The 22711-nt window shown below is 27.4% G+C and overlaps 1 protein-coding gene across 1 annotated transcript; it reads left to right on the top strand.

Moving 5' to 3' along the window:
• The first annotated feature begins 1011 nt into the window (after positions 1-1011).
• Positions 1012-22630, top strand: LOC145195163 (uncharacterized). The gene is made up of 24 exons (XM_090070114.1): positions 1012-1250; positions 2192-2324; positions 6281-6488; positions 6954-7104; positions 7253-7431; positions 9327-9467; positions 9646-9793; positions 9989-10294; positions 10387-10662; positions 11834-12136; positions 12291-12319; positions 12567-12713; positions 13301-13395; positions 13806-13977; positions 14082-14300; positions 14519-14671; positions 15427-15554; positions 15674-15936; positions 16541-16607; positions 18124-18403; positions 20004-20204; positions 20426-20667; positions 20974-21647; positions 22076-22630. The coding sequence occupies exons 1-24, from the start codon at positions 1181-1183 to the stop codon at positions 22327-22329; spliced, it is 4839 nt and encodes a 1612-aa protein (XP_089926240.1). The 5' UTR covers positions 1012-1180; the 3' UTR covers positions 22330-22630.
• The last annotated feature ends 81 nt before the right edge of the window (positions 22631-22711 follow it).

Genomic DNA, 22711 nt, shown 5'->3' with positions numbered 1-22711 from the left:
TAATACCTAAGAAAACATATTTTTATTAGGTGTTAGGTGTATCGCATGAGAGAAAGGCTTGAAGCTAATAGCATTTTTCCTTGATGCCATTTTGAAGAAGATTAGAAGAATATGTTGTTAATATAATTGCTCAACGTTTTACACTGAGCTACAAGTATCATAATAGCTTGTTGTAATATAAAAAAGAAAGATATTTGAGAGTAAATAAATTTACAGTTTCAAATAAAATTTTATAGTTTCTAATGGCATTCTCAATAGCTACGATTTTGCAGTTTCTTGTATGATTCTTATTTTAGATTTACCACTATCTGCATACATCTTTAATTTTAACCAAACTCATCGGTTTTCTTGATTTATTGCATTTCTTCTTCTTTAACCTGTAATCAAATAACCAATCCAATAAACTCTCTTTCCGTTTACTAAGGTGTTAGAAAATACAATCTAAGTGATATAAAAATTCATTATTCGATCGTAAAAGAAATTTAACAAATTAACTGGGTGTCCGTATAAATTTCAATCGAAACCGAAGTTCAACAAAAAAAATTACCGTTGATACGTTAAGTGAACGCTGCTAAAATAAGGTTTCTTTCGAAAATAATAATTCACATCAAGTAAATTTAAGATTTTCTCTAATATTCCTTAAATGTTTGCATGAAATAAGAGATGATTTTCGGGTTAATTAACACACTTTTAAACGTTAGAATATTTTAAATTCTTTTCATCTTATTGCGCGACTGCTTTTGTTTAAACCTTAATTGCGCAAATACTCCATTTCAATCAAAATTTATAAAGATAAAATACTGGCATTTCTTTAATTAGCAAGTTTAAATGAATACTTTTTTCTGTAGTTTTCCTTCTCATTTTCTGTTGTTTTTTTTTAATTATTTTTTTTAAGATTTTTAAGCAAATGTTCCTTTTGTTACGATATAAAAGCTAAGTCAACATTATACGCGATGTTTTTTCACCGCTAAATAGCTTTCAATGGTATTTGAAGACGTTGAGTCAAAGTTTATTTGACTTATGTTTTATGTTTAGATATGCAGAAAACAACAGTGTTAATCTTCGTTTCATGGAGTAAAAAGATTGGTAATAAATTTTAGAAGTAATTAGAACTTTTCGTAAAGATTTTAGTTTTTCAGATATGAAAAACACCCATCTTGATAGTTCAGTGAAGCAATAAATGATCTTATTTAATAACATACGGTACCAACTCTGGTTTATTATATGCTTCGGATCGTCAACCGTTTTTGGTACGTTTTAAGATTAAAACAATTTTTTTTTTTTTAAATGTTTGTGTTGCTATCATTTTTAGAAGACCATTTTTATAATTTTAATAACAAATCTTATTTTATTGAATAAGCATAAAATTTTATTGTGCTTTATAAGAAACTTTAAATTGATTGCGTAAAACAGCAGTAGATAGTAAATGAAGAATGTCTCCCGAGTGACAGGACTTAATTCTTCGTTTTTTAATATAAAACTGTAAATACCGGAGTAAATACTACATCCTATTGAGTAAAACTACCTAATGAAGTCCCCACAAGCAATTTCTCTTCTCTTTACTCACTTTAAATTCATCTTTAGGCACCTGCATTTTTAGTTTACTCGAAAAGATCTGCGAGCTTAAAAGTGTGATAAAACTGTAAAATAACTTTAACTTCTAAGCGTGCATCTAATCAAGCGTTTAGAAGTGAGTTAAATGTATTAAATAATTTTTACACACTTTTAAATGCACATTCTTAACAAGCGTTTAGAAAATTATCTTCGTGATGCATCATACGGAAAACTTACCTGATATTAATAAAGATCACGAATATGCAACAAAAATCATATGAATTGTTTGCTTTACACTCCAGACGCAGAAACCTTTGAAGAATAGGGGAAGTTTGTGTACCTAGGGCCGGATTTTTGCAATACCCCTATTTAAGGCCTAAGACTAAAAATTAGTCTAAAAATTATGAAACTGATATGATCACATCTCCATATTAATTAATTTCTATTGATGTAAGTAATGATGCAATGAATAAAAATATAAAAGTTCATCATGTAGGAAGGTTTGAAAATTAGTGACCTTAGGTAAAAGGTAGAAGGAGGCCCTAGGTACACGAAAATCCCCTAATAATGATAATTAGTTACGTAACTGTGAAAATTTTCGCCTCGCTACTTTGTACGCTCATTTACTTCTTTCTAGGTCTAGAATGTGATGGGTCTTTGGGTTTGGATTGGAAGTCACCAGAAAACGTTAAGCTTTCGCCTGATCGATTTTCAGCATCTTCTAATGACGGCTTCAACCTCCCAAGTCATGGGCGCTTACATTATCCAGAGTACGAAATACTTTATAATTCTTTATTTAATATTTAAAAGAAAAAAAAGAATTTGATAATTTTAGTTTAACAAATTGAAGTTGGTTATTAATTACATAAGTACATTCACATATTTATTAAGGCAAACATGCCCAGATAAATTTAAAATTTTGCGGCTTCCTCGTATCATGTTTGAAAATGATTCATTCGTATGGCAATGAAAAAGTGATCAAGACTGTTACTTATATATAATCAAGGCTGTTACTTATTATAATTTATAATTATATATATATATATATATATATATATATATATATATATATATATATATATATATATATATATATATATATATATATATATATATATATATAAAATTGAAGTTTGAGGTTTCCAGAACACATTTGAACGAGAAAATTTAATTTATATAGTTATACTAATTTTACTGTATTTAATGTCACATTACTCCGATATAGTAGCATTACTAGATATCAGGATTACAACTGAACACAGATGCTTTTACATTGATCATGGTAATTTGAAAGATGTATTGCACAGAAAGAGTTTTTGACTGAGCAGAACTACATCAGTTTTATAAAGTGTAGCAACATCGTGCAGTCAATAAGGAGTTTTACCTTCAAACTACTTACCAATACGAAGAAAATAAAAAACCAATACGAAGAAAATGCCCGGATTTGTAGCAAAACATGGCGTTAGCATCGCGACAATGCACCTACTCACACATCATTGCTTGTTCGTGATTTGTGGCCAAAAATAGCACCGTAATCATGCCTCTGGACTTACCCACTGCAACTTTTTCCTTTTCCCAAAACTGAAAAACCCATGAAAGGACAGTGTTTCCTCACGATTGGGGAGATAAGGTCCGCATCGCTAGAAAAGCTCAAGACCATTTTAAAAATTCACACCAAAAGTGCTTCGAGGACTGGAAAAAGCGATGACTCAAGTCCATCTTATCTGAAGGGAATTACTTCGAAGAGGACAAAATAGATATATTAATCAATAAATATTTTTAGAGAAAATTAAAAAGTCGGCTCAATAAAGACTAAAAGAAAAAAAAAATCTATGATAGATTACATCAATATTTACAAATAAATTTGTTTTCAAATCTTTATGTGAGAATATTAAAAACCGTATATTTACTTGTCCTGTAACAGCTTTTGTTATATCCAACCTAGTTTGTATTTTGTTAATGGTAAACCAATGCTTGCTATTCATATATCAAAAAACTTTAAATTTCAAAGTTTTCATGCTAGTAATCGCTGGTTTAGAATTGTATTGTACATCTTGATCGTCGGAAAGAGTGAAAGAAGCAATTAATTTTTAGAGCTACATTGAAAAAATTCAGGAAATAAATTTTTACAATTCTCAAACTATAATTGGAAAATGGAGTGACCTCAAACATGTTTATGATTTAGAGAAAGATCAATTGATCAAATTGTCAAAACAAAATGATGTAACTATACATTCAAAACCAATTGAAAGACAATTGTATAAGAGTCCTTGTTGATAAATCTATAGTTGCTCAGAAAAGCTACTCAAAAATTTATAAATCAGGTATGGAGGGTATGGAGGAAGCCATATATCTTTTTAGAAAAAGTTATTAAATTTTGATGGGAGAGTTGTCAACTAACTAAATAAAAAAACTTTCAAACTTAAACATTTAAAAAGGCAAACTTTTGTTTCTAATAAAATTTGATGTCTCAGACCATATGTTGATATTAATCATGCTTGTCAAAAATGTGGGTATTTGATGGAAGAATTTAGCAACATAAATCATTTGCCTGACCTTGAAATGTGTCTCTAAGTATAAAAGTGGCTTTGTCTTACAATGCAGTCCATGTTACAAAAAAAGATGATATAACTGATGATGAGTTATTTAACAATACCACATTTTATTATCAGATGTATGGAGATTATACAAAAAATATTGACCAAGTTGGTTTAAATCTATCTTATAATTGCTGCATGCTACAGTGGACATATTTTTGTTATATTGTTTTCAGAATATCTAAAAAGTCATTTTGCAATACATGAAGATATCTGATATTTATCACTTTAGCATGTTGAAGAATCATGGTTTGATATATATTTCCCAAATATTTTCATCTGTTTTCAAAGTCCTAAGAAAGAATATCATAAAGGTTTTAAAGTTGTTTGTGTAACATTTTTTTGTAAACAGTTTTCTTGTACATTTTTTGTTACAATTTTATAGTGTAAAAATTGATAATTCAAATACTTTAAAAAAAATTAATTCAAATTAAATTAGTTTTCTTAGTTCTAATTCTTTAAAATTGCATTTAATTGGTTCGAAGGTTTAAAGTATTCCAGGTTCAGTAAGATGTTTAATGATTCCAAGATTTACTTTTAAGAAGCCTCCACCACTATTAAATCTCTGTTTCATAATATAGATGTCATGGATGTTTCTGATGTCAAGGTATTGTTCAAAGAGGACCTGAACTTGACTAAGAATTGGTACTAGCTTTCTTATGCTGGAATTCGACAGTGAAGTTTGACAACTATTGCTCTGCTTATACATAAACTTTTTTGTTGTTAAATAATAAACAATGATTATAGTAGAAAAAATTTTTAATTTTGAAAAACTTTTAAACAGGCCTGGTCTTGCCTGAAAAAGCCAGGAAAGAAATTACTCCAAGTTTATCTGGCTGACTGCAATAACAAAATCTGGATGCTCTCTCAGCAGGCACAAAATCTTTTTATATGATGTTTGTTAATTTTATTAGGCAGGAAAGTTATGAGCAAATTTGTATATATACCCTTGTAAATTTGTCAATACCCTTGACATTTATTGAAAAGCACTGGAAACTTATTTGACAATCGTATCAACTATCCTATTAACACTGAATGAAAACTGAATGTCTATCCTATTAAACACTGAATGAAAACTGAATGTCTTAAATTGTTTTATTTTTCCAAGTAATTATATTTTTTTAGTATCTAAAAATGCGAATTTATATATTAATACATTCTACGATAAAAAAAAAATAGATATAGAAAACTCCCTAAAATTATTTATACATTTTTTTCCAAGTTCAAGATTTAAAAAAAAATTAAATCATACCCCATATGCACAGCTTAAAGAACCAACATTCCACTGCATAGCTATTTTTTAGTATTCAGACTTTTCAGACAAATAAATTAAATATCATTTGTATGTCTGATGTAATTTGTTTTTTGTTTGCATTAGAGTGATTTTATCCTTATGCTGTCTGGCAAATTTTGCCAAGTAGTTCATAACTTTCAGGGCCAATAAAATAGACATTTGCTCTTCATTGTTTTCCACTTTTTTGATTTTAAGATCAATGAATCACTATTTTTGTTGTGCATTAGTGCTAAAGCTGTTTATCTATTTTTTACAGATTGCTGTTACTTTTATGGGATGAATACCCTAATCCAGATGTTGTCCCTACTGATCTAGTTTTCATGATTAATTTCCTGGAAATACTGTCTTCTTAATGACTTGCTATGACTTTCATATGTTACCACAAAGTCTAATAATTAATACAGTATTTATAATAGACATGCAGGTTTTCATGATTTTGAAATCAAAGTTGGTTTTCAAAATAAAATTAGACATAGCTAAAATTCAGTAAAAGAAATAAATTTTTATTCCCTCTTATCCTTGAAAAAAAAAAAAAATTTTTTTTAAAAGATCCCATTTTCTTTAAGTTAAGCACCAGATTTTGATGAATAAAGTAAAGTCCAGTCTATTTTAATTTACAAAATAGGTAGATAACTGAATATATAATTTAGTCAAGAGAGCTACCAAATTTTAACCAGTTATTTGCTATTTTCTATATATCTATAGTAAAGTAGATGGAAGTTTGCTTTCTTAATTTCCAAAAATCTATTCTTTTTACTGCAAAAATTTGTTTGAGCCCTTTTTTTTTATTTACTTAATTTTTGCTTTATATCATTAATTTCAAAGTTGATTTTAGGAAATTTCAAGTGTTTAGTGTTTGGTGTGCTGATGTAAATGACCACAACCCATGGTTTCAAGTTGATCTTGGTTCAGTACAAGCAGTCTCTAAAATTTCAGTTGGAACCAATGATAGAATAGCCCATTTTGTTATGGAATATGCAGTAAAATATAGTTACAATGGAACCCTGTGGTTTGATGTGTTAGAAAATAATACTCATATAAAGGTATCTTAAAAAATTTAAAGCTTTTTTTTTTTTTTTTTTTTTACATATTTTTGTAAAAGTAGAAAGTAAATATTTAATAGTTTTTTTAAATGAAAAAAAAAAAAAAAAGTTATGTTGTAGAAGATAATTTTACCTTTTACCAGTTTAAAGGCATTTTTTTGGTGTAAGCTATTTTAATTGAAGTTCAGAAAACCTAAAATAGTAATTTCGTTTCTTTACATTTTTAGTTAAATGTAATGCTTCCCTCAGCATTTATCTTGCCTCTTTCTCCAATAGAGAAGATAAATGCTGTCTAGAAAATTCTCCTTAATGAAGCTTAGATAAAAGGACCATATTTGTTGATAAAGTGGTACACTTTTTCAACAAACATGGTCCTTTTCCATGGTTAATCTCATAATAATAATTCTCAACCATCTTTCTGAAATAATTTAATCATGGGTCCTCAATTCTTTCAGATTTTTTTAGATATTCCATGGACCTACTGACTATTATGATGCAGTAACTGAGACATTAGATAAACCATTAGTTGCAAGGTTTGTTAGACTATATCCAAAAAAAAAATCTGGAGATCGATATTGCATGCAAGTAGAATTTTATGGCTGCTTTCCTAAAAAAGGTAAGCAAAGAAAAATAAAAATTGAAAGGTTTTAAAAACAGCCTTCACTGTTTTGTTTTTTTTTTAAGTTTTTTTTTCAGTGGAAAGAATATTTGCTAATTTATAGATTTATGTAAGCTCTTAATTGTTGTAAAATGTTGTTTCTTAGTATGCAATAAAAAAGTTGGTTTGGGAAATACCTCAATAATTCCTAATGAAAGATTTGCTGCCTCTTCTGTGTATGACAATATGAATCCATCTGAAGCACGTCTTAACAATTATTTTCGTTATCCAACTCATTGGGGAGCTTGGTGTGCAGATAGTATTGACCAATTTCCCTGGTTACAAGTAATATTTTTAGCTAAAGTCTTATCTAATATAATTTCTTTTGCTTACTTCATACTTGATATGCAGTGGGATTGAGAAAAGCAAACAGATCTCTTTTTTAGGAAATATGAAGAATTTTATTTTTTATCATTTTATTATTAAAAGATGCTGTAACCCAAAAAATTTTAAAACAGAATTATTTGTATCTTTAATAAATAAAAATAATTATTAACCATTAAAGATGACAATAGTTAATAATGAAATAATGATCAATTAATGTTAAGAAATTGAGTTGCTTTTGTTACAATATTTTAAAATACTCTTATTTTATCCATGAAAATAACTTGACAATTCTAATTACTTGGCTTCTAGGTTTAAATACAGTATCAACATGCAATCTTTGTTGAGAAACTTTTAAAACAATTCTTTTAAGGAAACATTTAGTATCAGTTCCACAATTATTTTTACATTTGATGCATATAGTGTTAAGCTTTAGAGTTTTGCAGGCCAGCCATTTCTAAAATTCATATAGCTAAAAGAGTTTTCATTAGACTTTGAACTTAGAATCAATAGCATAATTCCCAATATTATTGGTTTTTGTATCATAAGTGGTACATAAATAAGAAATCCCTTGCTTACAAAAATCTGGTTTGATAAGAGTGTTTTATTTTTGACAGTTAGCCATTGTGGCAATCAGGCTTCTGGTAATTTATGTAAGTTATGTATTGGTAAATTATGATAATTTATGCTTTGGTTGTGTTTAAGGAAATATTCATATGCTGTACTTTTTTATTGAATGTAAATAAAATTCTGCTGCTGATGCAATTGATTATCATTCAAGATAGATGTATTATAAACCTTTTGAAACACCAGTTGTCTCATTTTTGATTAGTAATAAAGAGATGCAGGTAGCTGAGAAAAGAGAAGCTGTAGCAGGGTTGAACAATCCACCTACGTGGATTTTTTTATCATTTTTTGTTGTTGTTTTTATGTAGTTGCTTTAAAAGTTTAAAATGTACACAGTTTTGTGTTGGTGCAACATATTGTCATAATGTGGCCAGCGATCTATATTAGAATACCATAGATAATAATATAATTAGTATCCACTGAATATTAATGCAACGTTTTTTTTGACAATTGTGGTGAATTTACATTGTTAATTGTGGCAAACCAAAACTACACTATTTCTTTTATAGACAGAAATTGAACTAACAAAAAGATTTTATTGCATATTTTTTTTTAAGTTATTTAAGAATTAAAAAAAAAATTTAGAAAATTTATTTTAAGAATTCTGAAGGTAACAAGTTATAATCCATTCCAAAACCTATGTTATCACTCCATATGATTTAAAATGTTTTGGCTAGTTTTTTTGAGAACTTGCTCTTAAGTTCTAGGATTTAGAATTTTTAGTTGGCTTCCACAATATTTTCCAATCTTTGAAGCAACTTAAAATTTTTTCATACATTAACATGAAATTTATGTTTATAGTTCGCCTAAATTAAAATGTATAGAGATGTATATAAAAAGCCTCACAAGACTATAAAAGTTTGCTGATAACTGCACTATTTGTAGTTTACAATTTATGTAGTGAAGCCTGAATTAAATAAAAGTGGTTAATGAAAAATGATAAGAAAGAACTATTTAAAATGTAAAAACTCGTAAAAGTTGTATACCATGTTAGCACTTTAAAATTTTAATAGCAGTTTTTATTTTCTTTTACTATAAAGATAATAAACTATTAAGAATGATAAAAAAATAAATTCTAAAAATATTAATAATCATCTTGATCTTATGTTTATTGAATATTCTCTCCAAAAAAAAGTTCTTGTTTTATTATCTTTATTTTATTATCATTTATTATCTTTAAAAAGTTCTTGTTTTATTATCTTTATTTTATTATCATTTATTATCTTTAGGTTGACTTAGGATATGTTAGAGAATTATCAGAAATAGAAACTCAAGGGCATTCTTTGATAAATATGAATGCATGGGTAAAAAGCTACAAGCTTAATTATAGTATGAATGGTCAACAATGGTTTGAGTATGGGGCAAATAAGGTGCAATAATTTGTTGTTGATTTAGTAAATCTTAATTTAACCTGCATATCTTACCTGGTACAAGTTGATGTTTTTTTTTTTGGTACAAGTAAAGTTGTTTTTCATGTATTTTTTATTTAGTGAGTATTAGTGATATGTTTGATAGAGAAAACAAAAGTTTTCAATTTATTCTACATAGACATTCACTGCCAATTCTGATGCAAATGAAAGTAAAACTAATGTCTTGGATCCTTATATAATTGCAAGATTCATTCGAATATTGGTGATTTCTAAGAATGAGCTTCCATGTTTAAGAGTTGAGCTTAGAGAATGCACTCAACCAACAGGTTTCTTAATTTTTGTTGAAAGAGGAAACTTTTCTTTTCTGTCCCATTTTATACAAAGTGTTAATTGCTAGTTTCTAATTCATTCATTACTATTTGAAGTGTTGATTTTTATTACAATTTATGAATTTCAAAATGAATGAAAGTCTTTAGTTTATTGTAGAGTTTAAGTTATTCACTGAACAAGATTTTTTTTAGAACTAATTCCAAAACTCATGAAAGGTCTTACAGATACAACAATTAATCGTGGTGAACAATTTGATTTAAAATGTGAGTTCACCGGCCAACCAGGTATCATTCTTGTATGGCATAAGGATGGGAAGTTCCTCCCAACAGACAATCGCATTAGTACAAGTTATGTTGAAAGCTTTGGAAGTTTGCATGGGAAACTAAGTTTTGAAAAAATTATAAGTCAAGAAAATGGGTTAACTTTTACATGTTTGGCATGGTACCCAAGTTTGGAAAACTTTTACAGCAAATCAGATGCTTTAATCACAGTATTGTGTAGGATTATAATTAACAATATTGTTCTTGGAATTTTTTTTTAAATAATTTTTTGTTTTTTGTTTTGATAATAACTTGTTATTGTTTTCTAGCACCCAGACCATTTCTTAATGTCACAGAAGTTGGATCTTTATTTATCAGGGTTTCACTTTCATATTATGGTAATCTGACTAAAGACACTATTGGTTATGTTTTGAATGTAAGTTCAACTAATCAACTAAAGAGACTTGAAATTGCCGACAATCATGATTTTAACATTACTGGTACAATAAAACCCTATACAAACTACACAATAGCAGTTGCCATTGAATATTACAAAAAAGAAATTGGGGAGTACTTTTCAGTGGTTGTGGAAACATTACAAGATAGTAAGCTTTTTAGAAATCAGAAGTAGTTTGTTACTTTTTTCCATGGGATTTCATGATAAATGGACTAAAATTATAAGGTTTCAGCATGAACCATCTCAGATTTTGATGAAACTTGGTGAGTTGTTTAATGTTAATAAGATGAGCAAATCCTGAAAATTTCCATTCAAATTCTTTCGTGGCTCATAAGATGTGGTCATTTGAAATTTCTGATTTTTCCGAAATTCACAATTTAATTGTGACAAAAACATGTTTTCTTCATACTTTGAAGCTCTATGTTTTTAAAACAAAGAATTAAAACACCTTCTTGTTTTTTTATCATAGACAACTCTGGACTTTCTTTTATAAAGAATTGTCAATGACTTTTTGAAAGCCATATTTTACCCATGATGGCAGCCTAAAAAAAAAACAAATCATAAAAAAAAAAAAAAAGTTGATTTTTGAAGGTCCAATATACAAAAATAGCAATCTTAAAAGTGACAAGATGTAGTTTTTTAGTTTATATACGTGGTAGACTTACTGATTTTTAGAAATTTACTGATATGACACAATTCAGTAAGTAATTATAGAGTTCTAAAAATGGCTTCAGCTGAAAAATTTGTCTTCCCAAAAATCTAGGATCAACACTGTTTTTAATAAATGATTTTTTTTCTACTGATTTATTTGACTTTATTATAGTGATTTCAGAAAAACAAAAAATTACAGCAAAAAAATGATCATTAAACATGTTCAAACAAAAAAAATAGATTTAGTGGCATACTTTAGTACATGTATTGTAATAAAAAATAGAAATAGACAAAATAGTATTTCATAATCAATACAACTATACACTTTACAAAAAATACAATACCAAACTACAATACAAAAATACACTTTAAATTAAGGTTGATTTAAGACTTATTTCTAGTATTGATTATGAAACATTTTTTCCAAGCTTTGAAAAATTGAAAAAATTTTAAATTTTAAATGACCTATTTCAGCTGAAATTTTCAGGATTTGCTTTTCTCATTTACATAAATCAACTCATCAATTGCAGTCTGAGAGTGATTCCTATTGGACCCGTTTGGCATAAAAAGATTTAATGAGAAAATGTATTTTTTTTGACATTTATTATGGAGATTTATTATTATGGAAATTTTTTCTGTTCTGTTTTATATGACTTTTAAATTTTTAGAACCTTATGGAGCTCCACTTAACCTTCAAGTTGTGAAAATATTGCATGATGCCTTGTCATGTTCATGGAGCATGCCTGATGAAAATTTGCGTAATGGAATTATAACTCATTATATGGTTAAATATAAAAAATCAAATAAGATAAACGAAAAATCTTATTACATGGAAAAAATAGTAAATATTACAGAGGTTGTTTTACATAACTTGGAAGCTGGAGCAAATTACGAAATATCAGTAAATGCTTATACCATGATTGGTGGTGGGCCATTCACTCATCCCCCATTTTTAATCTTCACAGGAAAAGGTAAGTTTTTGTATAATAAAACTCTTGCTATATGAAAGAATTAAAATCTTGCCATAAGAAAGGAATATAAATTGAACTAAACTTTTTTTATTTACATTTGACGAACTAATGAAAAATTTTTTATTATATTTTTTGACTTTTTTTGCCATTTCAGCCACCGAGGAACTTACCGAATTAACTAAGGTATTTTATAACTTTATTGCATGATTGTCTTAAATGGCATATCTGAAAGTACTGTTAAATTAAATTATGCTTTTTTTTTTAAAAAATCAATCCTAATTACAATACCAAGTTTCTATTAAAAAAATAAATTTCTAAAACTGATGCCTGCTATAATTTTCTTGTGTTTGAGTGGAAAGAAACTATTTTGTACAGCTGCAATTTTTTTTTAAATTTATTGACTTTACATATATAAAGCTCTGTTTTTTAGGTAATAGTTAATACAAATAATGCTGCTGGTATAGGAATACGCTTGCAGAATATTACTGCTGATCCCAATTTTCTCAATAAACATGATGTCACTCTTACTCTGGATATTTTAGAAAAAGTTGTTGAAGTAGAAAATGGCAGCCGACTGGTATGTTATATATTTGATGTAGCAAAATATATTGTGATAATTAGATCATAAGACAGGCTAACCTTATGTTGGAAAACCACAAAGAATTACAAAATGTGTATAAAAACATTTCTTTGAAATGTTTGTATAAGTGGCTGTTTTACCCACAGTACCATTCAGCTAAACATCATCACCAAAGCTAGATACAGCATGGCTCTAAAGCCATGTTTTGGAGAGATTAGTTTGATATGAGCTGGTGGATCCTGATGAAACAGTTAACTGCATTAAAAGAAAAAAAAAGTTCAGAATCTGTTGTCAGAGAAATAGAAAAAATAGGTTATGATGGGCAATATTTTTAATGAAAAATTAAACTGTTTCTTTAAAAAAAAAAAAAACTTTTTTTTTCAAGAAAAAATGATTGAAAACTTTTTTCCAGTATTTTTATCCTATTAAACAAAATATTTTAGATTCAGTAATGGAAATCAAATATCTCAACTAGTTGATTTACAACTAGCCAAAGTTATAAAAAAACTCATTAATTTTTACATTTTAATTTTTTAGATTTTAACTCATTGAAATTTATACATTTTAATTTTTTTGTATTATAGATTGGTGAAGCGTTGGTGACAGCAGTAAGTAATGTTCTAAAAGCCAACAAGACTGTTTTAGAAGAAAGTGAAATTGCTAATAAAACTGGAACAAGGTTATTAATAAAAATCTTTTTTTTTTTTCTTTTTTTTTTTTATTGGAAAATAATTTGAGTTGCAACATACTTAATGGTTAATATGTATATTTTCCTTTTTATGTTACTCAAATAATATTTCATATTTAAATATATGTTTTACATTTAAATGTTAATTTTTATGTTATTTAAATATGTTACTTTTTATGTTGTTTAAATATATGTTTCACATTTAAATATGTTACTTTTTATGTTATTTAAATATGGTACTTTTTATGTTGTTTAAATATATGTTTCATATTTAAATATGTTACTTTTTATGTTATTTAAATATTTTTCATATTTAAATATATGTTACTTTTTATGTTGTTTAAATATATGTTTCATATTTAAATATATGTTTCACATTTAAATATATGTTTCACATTTAGATATGTAAAGGTTTTAGAAAAGTGGTTAGAAACTGTTGATGTGAAAGACAAACATCTTCAGGAGACTTCTGAGAATGTTGTTGTCAGAAAAGTCTTCATTAAAAAACTTCAGCTTGAAGAAGGTATCAAATTTGCAGAAGCTTCCATTGTGGAAATAACCATTCCTGCTGAGGTTTTCATTTTTATAAATACTTGATAGAAAAATAAAATACTGCTGACTTTAAATTTACAGTTAAATTCATCTTTTAATATAGGCTCATTCATTTTTTAATGTAGGCTCTTCCAAAAAATGACTCCAAGGAATCTGTTTACTTTGTGTATTACAAGAAAAATAAATTTTTCAGTGAACCAAGTCTGTTAGAGGAGCAGTGTGTGGAGGGTTTCACAGTTGTAAAAGAACGTGTTTATACTCCAGTTGTCTCAGGTGAAGTTGTTGGCTCTGATTCTAAAAATCTTACAGCACCTGTGGTTTTGAAGTTTAAAGCAAATGGAAGTGTAAGAATGTTTAATTTTTAGATTTAAATTTAAAAGAGAGTATGATAAGTTTAAATGCTTCAGTGGTTGAATATAAACAGTAGCAGGTGTTCTTCAGAAAATAATTTTTATAAATATAAAGAAAAGTTTATTTATTTATTAAAATAAAAGATTCGCTGTTTTATTTATATTTATATTTGTTGTCTTGTGTCTGAACTTCTGAACTACTTTTATTTTAGATGGATCTTAAAGCAAGTGCTTGTGTTTATTGGGATTTTAAAGCAAACAAAAATAAGGGTGGATGGTCAAAAGAAGGTTGTCAAGTGCACAGCATTGCCAACCAAACTATTACATGTCATTGCAATCATCTTACTAATTTTGCTGCAATGATGGTTTGATTTCATTTTCCTAGTATTTTTGTGTTAGTACTTGTATGGACGATGATGACTGGCTGGACTGACTGAACCTTAACATCAAAACCCTAATGAGATTAAAATATTTTCTTTTTTTTTTTTTTTTTTTTTAAACAAATATCCAAGTTCTACCATAGTAAATATCCAAACTCTATCATAGCAAATATCCTTACTCTACCATAACAAGTATTCCAAAACATAGTTTTCTTAGAAAAAAACTTTGTTGTAATTGACAATGACATAAAATGAGATATTGACTACTTGCTGGAAGAATGAATACAAATTGAATGAGCATGAATTCTCCATCTGTATTAATCCATCTAAATTTTTGTCTGGTTATTTTTCTTACTTTTCGAAGTGATCTGATATTAAAATTTTACAAAATTAACTTATCAGAATTTATGTAATTAGTTCTAATAAATAATTTTGTATTGTGTCATAAACTATCAATTTATTCAGTATTTCAGTATTTCAATATTTTTTAAATATGGTTTTTTTGATTTAATCAAATGATTATTTTAAAAGAACCAGACAACTAAAAATTTTTTGAAAATATTCATGTCTCTTTGAAAATATAATAAAAGAATATAGTATAGAAAATATACTTTACAAAAGTACAATCCATTGGTTACATCATTGATATAGTTACTGTTTAGTTTGATGAAACATCATTCTTAATAAAACATGCTTTTAACAATCATATTTTTTTGGAACAGAATGAGTTTTTTTGTTAGGATCTTTATGCACACACAAGTCAAGTATGTGGTATCCACAAAGTTTTGCTTTCTTGGATAAGCATCATTGGGTGTTTCTTATCAATGGTTGGTCTTTTCCTAACCTTCTTAACTTATCTCTTGTTTAGGTAATATTTTATTTTGGTTTTTTCTGTTTTTCTTATGATTTTCAATTTTTATATAAGTTTTTCTGTTTTTCTTGTTAAGTTGTTAATAGATTTTTTTTGCGTTCTTTTAACAATAACAGGCAGTTGTTGAAAGAACTGGCTGCAAAAGTATTGGTGCAACTCTGTGGTGCAATGCTGGTGGTCATATTCACTTTTATAACTGGTTTCGAGCAAATTTACAGACCTTCTGTTTGTGTTTCTGTTGCTGTCATCTTGCATTACTTCACGTTAGTTGTTTTCATGTGGATGCTTATGGAAGCCTTGTTCATGTATTATGCATTTGTTAAAGTATGGCCACCAAGGGATGGGGGAGATATTTACAAAACAGCAGCTATTGCTTGGGGTAAGATTTCTTACTTGTCTTTCTGTCAAATATTTTCAGTCATTTTTTTATTTTTAACAAATATTCATATTTTATGAATTCTCTTATATACTTAAATAAATTCAACCAATTAACAGTGATTAAAAGTATAAAATTGCTATCTTTAAGGCCCTATTGAACCTTGTTAGCCAAATATATACCTTTTAAAAAACTAAATGCAACCATTCATTTTTTTTCCTTTACTTATACCAAGTAGTATAAGTAAAGGAAAAAAAATGAATGGTTGACGTAGTTTCTTTTGTGTCAAATTTAGCATGTTACTACAATCTTTCTGTTTTGTACTTTCATGTTAGTAAGAATAACTATTATGAACTATAAATAACTATTTTTAGGTTTTTTATTTTCATTTTTTATTTTTGTATTTAGTTACAAAATCAAATATAAATCAATAATTAATTATAATGACCAGCTTCTTGTTGTTGGTTAAAATTTGGTTCTTATTTGCGTTAAAATCTATATTATAAATACTACACTAGTTGCTGCTTTGGTTGTATTTTCATGGTTTAAATTTCCTTTTTTTTTGTTTTTTATTTTTAAGTCAATTTTTTATCAACTTCAAATTTAGGTGTGCCACTTGTTATTGTTATTATCACATTTGCTACAAGCTGGGACAACTATAGAGGAAAACATTTGTGAGTATTAAGAAATTCTTTGCAAAAGAAATTTTAAAATTTTGAACTATGATGCTTTACTTCTAAATTTAACTGTTATTTGTTTTTTATAAAAAATTATCTTTTAGAATTTTCAAACGTTATTTGAAAAAAGGCAGTCAAAAAGCTTTCTGCTAAATTCTAATTTTTAAGTTCATACCAAAATCCGACATTGTACAATAGTACAATGTCGGATGTACACTGTACTAGGATTGTCAATGTGGATAATGTGCTTGTTCAGCTTTAAAATAGTTATTATTGCTGTTTAAATATATCATAAAATGTTTAAATGTACATGCAAACAAATACAATAATAATGATACAGCTTACAGAAAAAGTATATAGCATACAAAGAATTAGGAAAAAAGCATACAATTTTTAAACTTTTTAGTTTTTCTTTTTGTCAGATTACACTGAAAGTTTCATAAAAGATTATTATAAGCATTATTATAAGAAAATTTTCTAAGCATAAAAATTTCAAATTTATTTCATTTCAAACAGCATAACAAAAAATTTACTTATTTGAAAGTTTGGAAATGGTTTGTTAAATGTTTGCTAATCTTGTCAACTTCTTGTCGCTAATCATTTTACAAAGCTTTCCTATTAACTTTAGGTTTTATTTTCTTTTAAAAGATTTTTCTTTTAAAATAAGTTCAAATAAATGCAAATATAAATAATAATAAATACAAATAAATTCAGAGTTTTTCATGCTTAATATTTGACTAGTTTCCACCAAAAAACCTATAGCAAGTAAATTAATGATACTTAAAAAAAAGTTCACAAAAAAATCTTATCACCCTACCTTTTTTTAAATATATCAATCCACAAATTGTCACAGTAAGATGACCTATAGAAAGTATTAAAAACAAAAATTGTTCATATTTTGATTCAAAAAAGAGCACTGTAACTTTGTTACTAAAATGTTTTTGAAATGTAAAAGTAAAATGCAGTTCAAAAAAAAAGTAAAGTTTTTAAAAAATGTATATAAAATTTAAATTTATGAATGTTTTGGTCAACACATAATTAAAAGTATGACTGATGTTTTTATTTATTTATGCTTTTAATTGCTTTATTTGTGGCAAAAAAAGCCATGAAGATTTTATTGCTAATCTTTCTCAAATATTTTATTCTTAAAAAGTGATTTTTAACAAAAAATTAAAAATTGAGTTTTTTTACACAAAATTTTTTCTAAAATGTTTCTAGACATTAATTAGAGGGGTTACCCAAAATACTGCATGAAAGTATTTTTTTAAAAAAAAAAGTTCAAGATAAAATATAATTTTAAGTAAAACTTAATGTTAGATCAAGAATCTCCTGAATGATTTTAATCCCTAGGATACACTAGGTTAGTTTAGAGTAATAATTTGTATCTGGCTTGCATCTACTGATGCTTTTTTCTTCCATGTTGGATTTTTGTATAAAATTATTATTTTGTATAAAATTATTAGATCTTTTATCAAGGTATGCTCTCATGTTTTATTTTACTTATTTGTTTTAGTTGTCATTTGACTGGTACCCCTTTATATGTTGCTTATCTGGCTCCCATTGGATTAATTATCACTATTAATTTGCTGATATTTTTACTAATTATGTACCATCTAAGCACTAGGCCAAATTCAAATACAGACATGTCAACTGTTAATGTTAGCCTTACTCGCTTAAAGCGTGCATTTGGTATTATGATTCTTATGGGCTTAACATGGGGGTTTGGATTTGGAACTGCGAGCAATGCGAGATTGGAGTTCAGTTACCTTTTTGCCACTTGTAATGCTCTACAGGTTTGCTCATTTAATTACAGTTGTCACTTTTTTGTAATTCAAGAAAACAGATTTTTACAAATTTAACCTTTTTTTTTTTCTAATAGATTTTTTTCAAAGACATATCAAGTTTTGTTTTAAAAATCCCATAAATGTCAAAAAATAGAAAGGAAAAAACTTATACACTTATTAATGAACAAAAGAACAAAAGCATATGTGTTTTCAATCCCTGGTTTTTCTATGCTAGCAACAAGAAGAATATTTTAAAGTATATAAGTTTTAGTTGAGGTCTGCTCAACATTTTTATCAAGACACTTTTAAACAAGCAGAAAATAAAAAAGCACTTCTTTCAACCAAACAATGAAGAGTCACCAATCATTTGAATTGCAGCCAATATTAAAACTTTTCTTTTCTTTTCTGGCCTTAACTTTTATTTTTTGTTTTTGCTGAATATATTTTCCATAGAATGTAAATATAACCATGAAGTTTTTACTTGAGAGTATAAATATAATGCGTTCTCAAAAATACATATGATTTTATCAGAATATGTTATTGATTTAACATTTAGATATAGATACAGTGTATTCAGAAAGTTTATACGAGGATAGATTTTTTGTGGTATCGGTCTAGTTTTCTGATGTTAAAACTGTCAAAACAAAAGATTTTTTAAATTTATTTATTAAGGTAACCTTTTTAAAGATTTAGTTAACCCAATAAAAAAGTTTTGCAATGGAATTTTATAAATTGATATATTCAAAATTACAAGAACAAGATAAAATTGGTTAACTACATCTCTGCTGAAGACTTAAATAAAGATTAGTGTTGCTTAAAGGAAAATATGACTCTTCATCAATGATCACATTTTTTTTTTCAAAAAAGTGCAACCAATTTTGGGTACTTAGGACACACAGCCACTTTCTGAACCGATGTTCTTTTTGTTGCTTTAGTTTCTTATTTTTCTATTTAAACGAATGTTTTCTCATTTCTCCTAAGCCTTAAGAGATGCTGTTTCCTAGAAATACATTAAACCATGAAAAAGAGCTGCAGTGTGCTAACATTTTAAACATCAGCTTGGTATCATTACAAGTAAAGTGTTTTATTTTGAGCTCTTTATAAATCCAAAACCAAACATTTATTACATCATTTAAAAAGCTCTTTATAAATCAATGTAACAAATCTTAATAGCTTAAATTAAAAGATATATTATGGATTTAAGGTTTGGATTAAAAAAATTTTTTTTTACTTTTTTGAATTAGATCCTGTCACATATTATGTAAAAAAAAAAGAGTTATGTAGTTTCCAGGCTCCCTCCTAATTAAATTTATTCCAAAAAAAATTATTTCTCTGCTTGTGATATAGTTCTTCAACACACATAGAGCTCTGGGAAACACCCTTGTTAATTTTTTTTTTTTTTTCTTTTTTTTTATTGTAAAATTACCGCAAAAAAAAAATATATATATAATAATAGGGGATTATAATAAGCATAGTTTGTAAAGAAATAATTTTTTTTTGTAACAAGCATCTCAAAAATTCTAAAAAAAATCATCTCTTAATTGAATAAAAAAATATTTTTGTGCAACTTTTACAAATACTTTTAACTCACTTTTTAATATTCTGTTAGGGTTTTGCTATTTTTCTGTTTTACACTGTTGCCCAACATAATGCTCGCATGGCATGGTATCGCTTCTTAACTTGTGACCCAAGAAGTGACCGTAAGCGCAATACTGATTCCTATTATGAAAGGCGTAGAATGTCTTCAGGAGCTAGTAATAAAACCAATTCAATGCATTTTGAGAGAAGTTCAACTTGCACATCGTCAACTGTAAGTGAATTTCTCATTTGTATAATAGAATGGGTTAAGTTTCATTTAAAGAATGAGGTGGATTTAATGCTTCATTTAAATGTTAGGGTGAAATTTTAATTTGCATAATGAGTTGGATTGTTTCTGTATTACTCATCAGTTGAAAATGTGACTATTTCTTTATAGAATTAAAAATTAATAGCTTTAATATATCAGTAGTTTCAACTTTTCTACAATTTCAGCTTCAACGGAATTCCTCATCAATTAAAGGTTTAGTTAGAGACAGTTCATCTCCTCAGTTAGGCAGCTTGAACCAATTTATAATGAATACAATTCAAGAAGATGATTCTTCTCTTGGTTCTGTTGTTGCAAATAATAACTTCCCAGATGAGCTTATCACTGCTTCTATAGAAAGTGTAGAAGTAAAAAATGCTGCAATCAAAACATTAGGAAGCAAAGCTGAAGATGATTTGCTCAATCTCAGGTAAACTTTTGTTGTTTACTTTGTTTTTATTAGTTTTAATATTACATTATAACTTTATTTAAAATAAAGTTCATTTAATATTTTAAACTTGGTCACTCTGAGTTTATTCAATTGTTTGTATGGAATAGCTGTTAAAAAGTTAATAAGTTTAAAGTTATCTTCATATTTGAGTTCCCTCTTTTTTTAACTAGACTTTTTGTATTTTTATACTTTGTCATACCATATTTTGTGCATTTTTTTCTTCATATATTTCTTGCCATGAGTTATTCGTTAAATATATGTAATTTTACCAACAATTTTTACTAGGATCAGCCAAGAAGAGGAAAGTAAAAAAAAAAGCGATGTTAAAAATTACAGTTCATATCGTGTTCTGAGTTCAAGTAACTCATATGATCTTTTAGATCTCGGGAGATCCCAATCTATTAACTATCTCGATGAAAGCACAATAAATAAAGAACTGCCAACTAATGAAGAATCAAACGTCTTCGTTGAAGATTCTTTAGCCCGTAAAAAAACTTCTGCTGAACTTTTAGAATTTTCTATCGGTGATTCTATTATTCTCAGTGATAGCTGCTTGAATAACGCGATGAAAGACAAGAAACGATCTAGGACTCTTATTGATGATGCTCATGATGTACCCTCTTTAAATCTTTCTAGTGAAACTAAAGGAACTATAAAAAGTGATGCTTCTACAATGACTGAATGTTTCGAAAACGATCTTGGACTTATGCAACCGCATTTTTTTGAACCATGGAATCCGAATGAGGAAGATTCTGGACAAAATAATGTTATTCGATGGCTGCACAACAACTGCGAAGAAGTTAAATATGGCAGAGATTCAGATAGTGACTATTCCAGTTCATACTATCGAACTTCTAGATCATCTAGTGTGATGGATCTTGTGTCCGATGCCCAAACCAATACCATGTGCAGTGATGGAAGCTGCACAAGAAAGCTTAGTAAGGAGCAAATTTTGAGAGGTAATAGTTTTGAGAGATAACTTTTAGATACTTGTTAAGTTAATCATATAACGTCATAACATATTATCGATAAACATAGATGGTTGTTAAATTTAATCATATACGTACTACTCTATTCTCGATACAACCAACCCTGAGGAGAAACAAAAAAAATAATTTGATAAATCTAAAGTTTTTTTTATTTAGAAAAAATTATGCTGGAGAAAAATAAAGTTTCGTTTGTTATATCGAGATTTTTACTGTATCGATGTATTTTTTAATTGTTACGCTACATCTTCAAAAGTCATTTTATTTGTAGTCATATTATTTGTAGCATTAGAAGAAATAGTTTTTTTAACAAATAGAAAACTTAACGACTTTTATTACTAGTTTCAATCTATAATTCCGATATGCAGTGCGGTTTATTAATTTTTTTTTTTTTTTTTTAGAAAATTTGGTAATTGGTGCCTTGAAAGGTCTGAACAAAAATAGTTTCAAAGGTAATAAAACTAAGCTGCCACTCAGTTCATACTCAAGAGCGAGCAGTGATGAATTTACGAGAGAACGCAACGAAACTATTTCATCTGAAGAAGGCACATCGATTGATATCAAAGAAAATAAGTTAAAAAAGAGAAAAATACAAAAACGCAGTAGCACCTTGGCGAAAAAACATTACATGTCCTTAGAGGAACCCACTCCATAACTCTAATACCATTAGTTGTTTGGTAGTTTCGATCGATGCCTTGTCACTTTTCGATTACGTGAATTTCAATTTTTTGGATCGTTTAATAGATCATTTCATAAGTGGGAAGAATGATAACTATCTATAAGTTAGATGTGAATATTTTTTTCATCTATTTTTGTATTTTTTGTGTTTGCTTTCATTTTCGTTTAGAATTTCTGTCACGAAATAAATTCAATGAAGATTTATATTAAATATATTTTCAGTGACGACTGACTTAATATTTTTTTAATGTTATTCGTGATATGGTTTTAACGTGATATATCATATCGTTTTATCGTGATTCGTCATATCGTTTTGACGTGATTTGTTGTTCGTTTTGAAATGATCTATGAATATGAAA

The sequence above is a fragment of the Hydra viridissima genome, unplaced genomic scaffold (assembly GCF_058129835.1).
Source record: "Hydra viridissima isolate aposymbiotic clone 2 unplaced genomic scaffold, HvirCarnegie_v1 scaffold_13, whole genome shotgun sequence".
In the NCBI taxonomy this organism is placed as follows: domain Eukaryota; kingdom Metazoa; phylum Cnidaria; class Hydrozoa; order Anthoathecata; family Hydridae; genus Hydra; species Hydra viridissima.
The sequence above is the reverse complement of the archived record's forward strand: the minus strand, read 5'-3'. Positions and strand labels throughout refer to the sequence as shown.